Raw genomic sequence first — 10485 nt, 5'->3', positions numbered from 1 at the left:
CAGCCTGTGCCCAGAAACACGTTGCAAATCCAAATAACTCCCGCTGCAGGAAAGCGAGGGAAGGGCAGCCACGAACCTGCTCGCAGTCGCACCGATTTCACTCTGGTCTCATAGAGCTTCAAAGTGAAGAGTGCAGGAGCTCGACATTTTGATAAAGATCTCTAAATATAAAATAAAGCAGGCATTTTCTCCAATCGTCTTACGAGCACTTAACTTACAACCTTTCATACAACAGCCAAGCACACAAAGTAATTCTTTAAGACCTTTATTAACAGATGCTTGCAGTTTGACTTGAAAAAATCAGGTGTATTTCATACAAATTAAAAATGAGGTTCTTAAAAATCTCAACTTGACCAGATATGAAACAATTTAAAAACCTTTAAAGGTGTATTGAGAAAAAACAGGCTTTTAAAAAACGTGTTTATCGTTTCCAAAAGGAGACTTCTTTAGGTAAAAATAATAAAAACCCCATGCTGCATAGATAATGCAGATAGTTCTAGTAATCTGGTCAACAGCAAAAAGCAAGCACTTAAGGTCTTCAGTTCCAATTCTTTTGTTCATTTCTTATTGCTGGAATTTCATTTTCTTTTCTTCTTCATTTCATAGTCTTTTCTTTGATGACTAAACTGGAAAAAGAAAAAAAGAATCATCAGACAGGTACCAGAGACATAACTACAGGCTTTGTCTACCAAGACCCCCTTGCAGCTTCAGTTCACACAGAGCTAATTCACCCACACCCACGTGGAAAGTCTTATCTACAGCTTTCACACTAGTAAGACACCTTGCCCTTCCTTATCAGACCACCTGCCAGTGATCAGAACTGTCAACTCACTTGCAACACCTATGGCAATGGATTCCAGGAAAAAAAAACAAAGCCAAAAAACAAAGCCAAAAAACTGCTAAGATTTGCAAAAGGTGGTAGCACAGCCTATTTCTACCTGCAGCTAACAGAGGCAGCATAGCTTCAGAAAGCCACCTCCCAGCCCACAGAAACCACAATTTGTCTTCTCCAATACTCCCAATAGGCAGAGAAGCAAACAAACACGTCGTCTCGGTGTTTCTTTGAAGTTTATGATGTAAAGAAGTCATCGGGCTTGCGTTAACCATTGAGATTAACACTAGGATACGATGAAGGTTCACATCACGCACGCAGAAGATGTTGTGCTAAGACTTGGAGAGGTATCGAACAAGCGATCTGAATGACAAACTCGGTAAGATCTAAGCCCTTGAAGGATTGCTAAGCTCTCGTAGCTGAAAGGCTTGCGGCTGCAGATGACAAACTGCTGTTCATTGCTAACTCCCGCATTTCCTATTAATCTCATTAATGTCACCATTTATTAGAGCTCGCACCAGAGTCTAAAATGCATCTTTCCGTTTGCCTGCCTTCCTGGTGAAGAACGGCAAGGGAACACAATAGGGATGGGATATGAACACCGGTAAAAGGAAGTACAAAAGAAAAGGGAGGAAAAACAGACAAGGAAGGTGCCAGAAAAAGCAGAACCCAGGACAGGAACAACCATCCTAGCAGGAAACATATTCCCCAGCTAGCAACACTGCGTRACAGAAGACAGCACCAACCAAGTGCCAAATCACAGCTAGTCTGCCTCGCAATGAAGGCATTTTAGCAATTCACCTTTACGCAATCCTCCCACAAACAGCAAGCCACACCAGTACTTCCCGCTGGGAAAGCYGGGCCCCAAATTGAATGCTACCTCAGATGCACCAGACACTGCATAAAAAGGACTCCRTTAGTTCTTCCAGCACTTTTTTGTTCAAATAAAAAGCTGCTGCTGAGATGCTCCTGCAAATCCTGTGCCAAGTTATTAGAAATTAACGCCTGGAGGTCTTAATTCTGTTCACATCCCTTCTGGGATGGAGCGATAAAAGCTAAGATGCTTTTAGACTTGAGTAAATCCTAGTGATTTTGCACAGGTTTTCTCCTAGCAGAGGACTTTCAGTCACCACACTACGCCAGTACCTCTTGGATTTATAGAACTGTCCTAAGCCTGAAATACTGAGGATAACCAAGAGTTTAAGATTAGTAGTGTTCTATGCAATAGGCCYCCTAACAAAACAAAACAAGCCTGCCAGTAACCAAGTCCTCTAATTAATCTGCATTTGACAATAAAGTCTTACAATTCAATTCTGGAGACATTCATTACTACRCTCACAACTGTGGCCAGTTTAGTTACATACAATAAACATGCATTAGCGAGAACAGTCCAAAAACTAGAGGGAAATTTTAAAAAAGGCACTCAAACCCCACCCTGAAAAGCCTCCGGACACGCACCCGGATGATGGTAGAGATGGTAAGCCGGTATTTACTCAGCCCCGCCCTGCTCGGCCTCGGGAGCGGACGTGTTCTCAGCTGGTGGTTCGGCTGTCTTCGTCTCTTTGCCATCTTGTGGTTTAGGGTTCTCTGGGCGTCTGCGTCGGTAGTTGAAGTTACGACGGTACCGACGTTGAGGTGGCTGCTGACTTTGGGTCTCATCCCCTTGGTTCTCTTTGTCTTCTTCGTTCCCATCCTCCCTTGGCTGTCTTTGACGAGGAGGACCCCTGAAAGTCAAGCTAGGCTTTAACAATGCAGCATCTGACCATCGCGACGTTCTGTCCGTGTCGCTAAAACGCGAGGTAACCAAAGCCGATCTGCAGCATACCTGCGAAATCGTGGTCTATACCCTCGATACATGTTCTGCCTGACTGGTCTGCCTTGTTCTCCTGCACCCTGGTTGTCAGCACCCTGGAAGACATTGGCCAACGAGCCACCTTAGCCACATGCAAAAGCACGTTAACAAGCCAACTAGTTCAAATGTTTCTTCTTRCTGCTTAACTTCACTGAATATGTCTTGAATATATACAAGGGAACAGGGGGGAAGCTGCATCCCATCACCCTGCTCCATAGGGATCAAGTCAGTGTAATATCAGATTTTAGGCAAGCTTTACCTCCACTATCTCTCCCTGCACGGGAGGGTTGGAATATTGTGGTCGACGCCCGTAGGGCCTACGCATATAGTAAGGTGGGTACCGCCGCCTGCGATAAGGACGGCGTTGTTGGGCTTGACCTTCTTGGATGTTCTCTGCTCCTTCATTCTTTTCCCCACTCTCACTATTCTGGTAGTTTTGCTGGTAGTTGCGTGGAGGACCCCTACGACGTGGATATCGTCTGTAATGGTTACGGTCTGCTGCGTATTTACTGCCTTGCACTGGAACTCCACCAGGGCCTGTAACATTAGCTGCCTCCGCGCCCTAAAGAACAAGGATAGCGCGAGGTAAGCAACAAGCATCAAGTCAGTTATAGCACAATATAATTAAGTACCRAGCAACGATTTACGTCCACATAGTAAGACAACGAAAAACCATTAGTCTCCTCGGATGTCATCAGGCATCTACTCAAACCACAGACACCACACCAAAGCCAGCAGACCATGTTTTCCGTGCGAGCTGTAACACTCGAGGTGTGCGCTTACCTTTTCTCCCTCAACCACATCAAACTCCACGGTCTCTCCATCTCCTACGCTGCGGAGGTACTTCCTGGGGTTATTCTTCTTTATGGCAGTCTAACAACATAATATTCCAGAATTACATTTAYAGGCACACCATAAAAACACTACATGTCTGAAGTCATTTAAGATCAAGGTGTTTAAGCATGTCGTCTTGAAGGAGCAGTTAAACCATACTGAAAACCCACAAAAAGCTGTGAAAGTTAACTGCATTACTATAATTCTGGCATATCTGAAACACACAAAGGCATTTTACAAATGTTTAAGGACAGTAAGGGAAGCAGGAAGAGCAATGTACAAATGCTACAGACAAAGGGCACTGGGATGCAAGAACTTTGAGTCCTGTGTTTCAAGTACCATCAGACAGAAATACAGCTTTCAGGATACCTCCTACTAGTTGAAAAAAACACTCTGAAGAGCTACAAAATTGATACAAACTGGCCACAGTATTCCTAACCAATGTTTAGCATAGAATTCTTCAAAGTATTTGTACATTCCTCTGGAGTGTTTATTTCTAGTCAACATAAAAACCTGCTCTGGCCCTTCCAATCACGCAACTTAGATTTCTAGCCCTCTACTATTTCCCAAAAGAATACAGTTTGCTGTAGCCTACATCCAAATGTGGTTGTCCCAAGCTAGGTCATCACACCAATGGCCAGAAATCACGAGATTTCCTCAATGCTCCCCACATTGTGGTGGAAGCCATAGTATTTTATTTATCAATCACAAAACTATTTAGCTGTGTATTTACACCAAGGATTAGACCTTCCAAGGCAACAGCATCAGAGATGCTTTTGCGTGTATACATGCATCTGTATGCTAAATGGCATTACTAGAAAATGCTGCATTTTCTGTGCTATTCAGCAACAGAGCATTTTTGACAAGGGTATTAATGTTCAATAAACACTGCTCCCCAGCCATATTCTGTTTATCAAACACTAACTGAATACAAGCATAACTTCACAAAAACTAAGTATCACTAACAGCATTCCACCAGTTTCATGCCCTAAGAGGGAATAAAATCCACAGCATAATATATTCACAAGTTTCAGCCTCCAGAGCAGCCATTCCAGAGGGAAAACAGGAAACCCTATAGCACTAGTAGCTGAATATAACAGATATTCATGAAAACCAAGCTCGATAATTGGATGGGAAGAAGCATCCATAGCCATAATTCCTAGACAAGCCGATTCATTTCAGCTTACACCCCTAAAACTACTCTATCATGAAAATTGTTAAACTAAAACAAGCCACTACCAAGTTGTGTTTTTAGAAACATACACTGTAGTTACAGTTTAATTTCAGGCCAAGTAATGTAAGTCAAGGTTACTTACAGGTTACTGCACTTGCAAATCAAGTAATAAGTCTGACTGCTTTCCGTCAGGATATAGATTCCTGCCTGAGTACACAGAAACCTAGTAGAGTCTCTTGGACTTTCTCCACCACCCATTACAGAATAACCTATTATAAACAAACGCCTCTACATTTGTATAACCAATAATTGAGATGTAGCACAGTCAAGAAGTTTAGAGTTGACAAATCAAACTGAAGGCAAAACTCTTTTCTAAAGATTACTTTTTCCTCTCTTGGTGTTACAGCAGCAGCAGCACGTGCCTAAGTCAAGGCAAAAGAACAATCCATGGACTTCTAAAGGCAAAAACTAAACCACACTGGGTCAAACAAGAGCACCTGAAGCAGAAAGTATTTAAAAAATACAGAACTGATCACACAGATTCACAGGAAGTCAGACACAAAGGCCTGAAGTCAGTTTGTGTAACACATCTGCTTTTTTATCTCACACTCACTGATCAGAGTGTCTCAGATCTGGTCTCGTTCCCAGAGGACAATAGAGAGTAACCTCCAAGGTCAATGTGGTTTATATACTGCCCTCAGATTGTATTTAAGGGTACCTATCTGCTAAACTGAAAAAGTATCCTTTAAAGTGATCCTTGACTTTCATTAGAAGTTTGGAGCAACAAAATTCCATAAACAGAAGTTTCCCTTAAAAGTCTTCACCAGCACCTCATTCCTATTACAACCCACCTTATTTTTCTCCCCTCATGATGCAAGCTTTTTGTTTAAGCTTATTTCCATACACTTACTTTGTAACCACTATATGAACTTGCGAGACAACTTAACTGGCCTTCAAACAGTTAAACAGAGTAGACTTGGGGAATCAGTCTGTTCAATCCCACAAACTTCAGGCCCTGATGATGGATGCATGTGGATATGCGGAATCCCCAAGAAGGTTCTACTTGGAATCCAGCAGTGCRAAATAGTTTTGTTAAAGCACCTTCTTTTGAAAAAATGTGAGGYTCATCCACAACTTCAGCCCTTTTTAGGTAAGGTCAGACACAGCAAACTTCAGAGAGGTAACGTTTCAGTTTTAAGGAGAGGTAAAAACCTGTTCTCACAGAAATCTTACCTGATGGACAAACACATCTTCCTTGGTGTCATTCCTGCAAGACAACATGAAATTGAATTTCAGATGTGAAATGCACAGTAAGTTAGGCCTGGCTAAAATCAATTGCGTGGAATGGGGAGAAAACAGGGAACTGTCAAGACAACCAGCTTTCAGGATCAACCCTGCTCCTCCACCTGCTGTCAACTATTCCCTTCATAGTCTACTGCTTCCAAGTAAAGACATATTGTCAGCTAACCTGTGCAAGGTTCAGAGTGCACACTGAAGTCCAAAAAYGTCTCTTATAAAAGCATTCTTCTTCCCTCCCCTCACCCCCTGCATATACTTCTATCCTTCACATCCCACCAAAAGAACAGTTTGAAGAACCACCTGACACTGATCAGTCAGCCATTTCTGATAATGCCCTCAGCRTGTGGGAGACATGCCATCAAAAATCTTTGAAAAAACTACTACGTAACCCACAGATTATGGATTGAAACCAACTCTGAAGGGTCCAGAGAAGGCAAAACAGACAAGTAAACCTTTTCCCAGTTGGGAGACAAACAGAAAACACACCTCCACTGATACACTTTTCTTTCTAAAGACARCTTTACCCTAAGGCAGTAGTTAGAAGGAAAGAAATCAATTCCATTTTAATACAGAGGGAATGTTAAAAAAAGTAGCTATAATATCACCACTCAAGCATGCATTATCAGATTTCCCATAGGCTACGGTGAGTTTTCAGGAAGAACCCAAACACAAAGAGTGACCTTGAAAAGACAATTTCATTGATATAAACTAAGCACAAAATGTTTTCAATAACTATGATACCCAGGGCACAAGATACATTACTGCCAGGGAGGTAAAGCAAGCATAAGCACATGAATCATATGGGCTTTTTACTACCTCTTCACCTGTGACCTCTTTAGCATTACATCCTCTCCACCTTGAGGTCCCATTTAAGAAGTAACAGCATGAGCTGATCAGTGCTCCACCCAAGAAAGGCATTACAGCTATCCGAGTCGCACTTGTAAGCACAGAAAGGGAAGTGCTTGGGTTTCTCTACTGAGAGGAAACAGAAGACAACCAAAGTCCGTACCTCCAAGAATAACCTAAACAAGTATCCAAAAACATCCTTTAAGATAGTCATGCTAGTTTCCACAATTACCACGCTGAGTTAGACCAGACAGCAGACCACAATACTGTACTAAAATCAGTCAAGTTTCTGTTCTGCAATTAAGAGGCGCAGCCGAAACAGCCTTGACATTGGTTTGAGAGCTGTACTCGCCATTTCCACCACTCATAATGAACTTCACTAACAGCCACACATCCAAGCTCACATCATATCTACCAAATATCACTGTGAAATTAATGTCAAGTTATTCCACAGACCAATAACTCAACAGCAAAGTGGGTTTCGTTTCCCAGAATGACTGGTTAAAGCCATAGCAAAGCAAGCTTTTATTAAAATTTGCTCACAACTGGAGAAGTTACAGGTATACACAGAATCAAGAACTTCTCTTTTTTTTTAAAGTATTCCCCACTATTACTACTGGCTTTGAATCATTAAAATGATTTTTCCAAACAAACTCAAAGCCATAGCTACTCTATCAGACAGCAGCACAGAATAACATTAACTAGCTTGCTCATGGAATTGATGCCTGGAAATACCTCAAAGGTTACAGAAATAAGATAAGCAAAAAAGAACACTGCATAGCAAGTTTGATTATCAGAAGGCTGCTTATCTCCTGCCCCTAAAATGCAGCATCCAGAAGCCCTTGAAAAGCTAGAGCCTAAACACTTTCTTCTTAGCAATGCAAGATCTCTTATCAGATGCTCCAAAAGCCGAAGATCTTCAGAAAAACCCAGGGACAGGTTGCAAGTAAAACTGCTTAGCACCCTCCATCCATCTCAGTTGGAGAGCAGCTTTAAGAAGCGCTTACCATCTATGCTCTACAAGTGTGGACACCAGACATCCTTGTCCAAGTTAAGATTTTGAACTGTCACACCAGATGCTCATCTTTAAGTCAAATGGAAACTGCATTTTCAAGTAAAGAGCATACTGGAATTTTACACAAGGAATGACTGAATTACACAGAAATAATTCAAGGTGTGTACATGCTTAGTTAAAAAAACATACCGGTTGAGTTTTAAGAACAGCACCACATGAATTCCTGCACCTAGATGGTGTTTTTCAGCAACAACATCTAGAAGCAATTAATGTTTTGCCACTTGGATGGTGTACAAATAATAAAAAGCTATCACTTTCTCAAAGAAAACATGCAGAGAAACCCCATTCTGAAGATCGAACAAGCCATTTAACTTATTTTTGCACTAGATGATTCTCCCCTAAACATCTTCAAAAAAAAAAATCTGTTTGTTTTCTTAAAGGAATCGGATAAGCAAAGGCCACTTTTAAGTCCAGCAGAGCTCTGAATATAAAGTCAGATATCTATGTGAAGCTCCAATTATGGTAATAGGACTAAGTCAGTGACCCGCACRTTCATTTATTATTTTGACAACTGCAAGAAAAACTTGACAGATGCTCAGAATTTAAACAAATATTTCAGAATAGAAATGCACTTCTAACATTAAAAGACAACAGGAAGTATTTGAAGTCAACATGCACCCATGTCAAAGCTGAATTTTAGCTGCAAGCAGATCCAGCTGAGCCAAAGACAAGCAGGAGCTCTCACAATGTCTTCCTCTGAGCAAGCCAGAGAGATTCCCGAGCTGTGGAAACATCCTCCAGTTCAGTTCTCAGACTGCAGCTCTAATCTCTCGATAACATGAGATCATGCTGGGTTTCTCATTAAAATGGCAACCTCAGGGATTAAACAGCTGCCAAATTAATATGAGTGGGGAAACCATTCAGATGTCTTAACTACCTGCTGTTGCTTCCTTGCTTGACTCACATAACTGAGCATTTCCACCACTGAGTGGAACAGGAAGAAAAAGTCTTCCCTAGAGGCAGAGTTTGTGTCCTATGACTTTATAGGCAGTTACAAACATTACAGATGCTAAAGCCTGTAATACTGACAACTGTTCAATACTTAACATTCAAACTATACATGAAGAAGGCATTTAATTTAATTGGGCAGACTCAGAGTCATGTTTTTAAAAAGTTACAGACACAAAACCAAGTAAGGAGCTTGGCAGGTATTTAAGACTGGGTCACAAAGTAACACAGCTAGCTAAAAAGGCAATATTTAAAACAAACCTAAATCAAAGGCCCAGTAAAGGCCCTATTACTTCTGCTTGCTTCCCTGAATAAAGATTTCCAAGTCTTTCGCCAAGTTCTGAAACATTTGTTTTGAGGGCTCACAGCTCATTAAATCTTTCTTCAACTTGTTTCACTCTTAACTCGCTAGAGCTCACATTCAACAACTTATTCTGATCCAAGAGCCTTCTGCTTAGAAAGGAAAGACAAAAACAACCTGTAGGAGGAACTACAGGTATCTCATGGCTTACCCCCTTAGCTGAGTTTCTGATAGATGCTTCCCAAAGAAAGAACATAGCATTAGGTGTTTAAAAGCAATAGTTTTTAATAATATGGCCTCTGCAAAATAACCCATACTGAAGCACTCCAGAACTGATTCGTAGAGCAATTCTACGCTCCTCTACCAAGTCACCTCGAGACAGCTCACTGCTATGTTAAGAGTTCAGGTAAACACTTCAAACTAAACACATTTTTCATCAATTCAACCCCTGAATCTTTTAGGCATTTGCTTTTTGAGAATTTCTTACACACTCTAGTCTCATGATATATCAAGGTACGAGTTTTTACACATTTCCCCGTGCATTCAGAGATCCCTCAAGAGACCAACTACCAAGTGTCTCAAACAATTGCTTGTGTTGATGTTACTGAACTCTATATAGAGGCTGAAACAAGTATTTTTCGTGTACTAATAACCAGCAGACTTTTATACTTTAATAGTAAAAAAGAAAAAAAAAATCACTTAATATAAGAGATATCACTACAAAAATGATTTCACTAAATTAACAAGGCTCTTCCCAAAATTAAAATACTTAAAAATAAATTTAAAAAAAAGCAGCACAATAAGGGTGAAGGATTCTGGAATAGAGGTAGGACGCACCTTATCAGCTGCTCCTGGAAAGTGTCACCAGGCAGGTGGCATTTATCTAGAGCCCCTAGTGTTGTAAGAGCCTAGGGCCCCAGTGTAAAACAGCCAGACATGAGCCATCTGCACAGCTCCCCGCAGCACGCACGTGTTCCTCAGAAGTACACTTGATCTTGGGTCCAACGTCTGCTCGGCCCAGAGGGCAAGTCAAAGCAGTGCTCATTGGAGGGGAAGGAAAAAAAARAAAGGGGGGAAAAAAATTCCTCTCTCCGCACACTGCGGTGAGAAACCCTGCTGCCCCCGCAGGGCTTCTCGAGGGTGCTGGGGGAGGAAGGGCGAGCTCCTGTTACAGCTGCCCCCCGAGCTAAACACCGAGGAATGAGCACAAGAACAAACTTGGCGCCTGCCTGGAGAGCGGGAGAGCCGTTTTCACGGGGAAAAAAAAAAAAAAACCCTCCGAGGGGAGCGGAGCTCCAAGCGGCCCAGCTCGCCCCCCCCAGCC

At 41.8% G+C, this 10485-nt stretch overlaps 1 protein-coding gene across 1 annotated transcript in view; it reads right to left on the bottom strand.

Annotated features, from left to right (window-relative positions):
• Positions 1 to 249: 249 nt before the first annotated feature.
• The window catches only part of YBX1 (Y-box binding protein 1), an 11074-nt gene continuing 838 nt past the window's right edge, over positions 250 to 10485 (bottom strand). Inside the window, exons 2-7 of the mRNA XM_026067406.1 lie at positions 5926 to 6098; positions 3468 to 3557; positions 2944 to 3246; positions 2658 to 2740; positions 2291 to 2556; positions 250 to 626 (exon numbers count right to left, since the gene is read on the bottom strand). Coding sequence (XP_025923191.1) covers positions 2322 to 2556; positions 2658 to 2740; positions 2944 to 3246; positions 3468 to 3557; positions 5926 to 6098 — 884 coding nt within the window. The 3' untranslated portion in view covers positions 250 to 626; positions 2291 to 2321. The remainder of the gene's footprint in view (positions 627 to 2290; positions 2557 to 2657; positions 2741 to 2943; positions 3247 to 3467; positions 3558 to 5925; positions 6099 to 10485) is intronic.

Source organism: Apteryx rowi, unplaced genomic scaffold (genome assembly GCF_003343035.1).
Source record: "Apteryx rowi isolate R43461 unplaced genomic scaffold, aptRow1 scaffold_259, whole genome shotgun sequence".
Taxonomy (NCBI): Eukaryota; Metazoa; Chordata; class Aves; order Apterygiformes; family Apterygidae; genus Apteryx; species Apteryx rowi.
The sequence above is the reverse complement of the archived record's forward strand: the minus strand, read 5'-3'. Positions and strand labels throughout refer to the sequence as shown.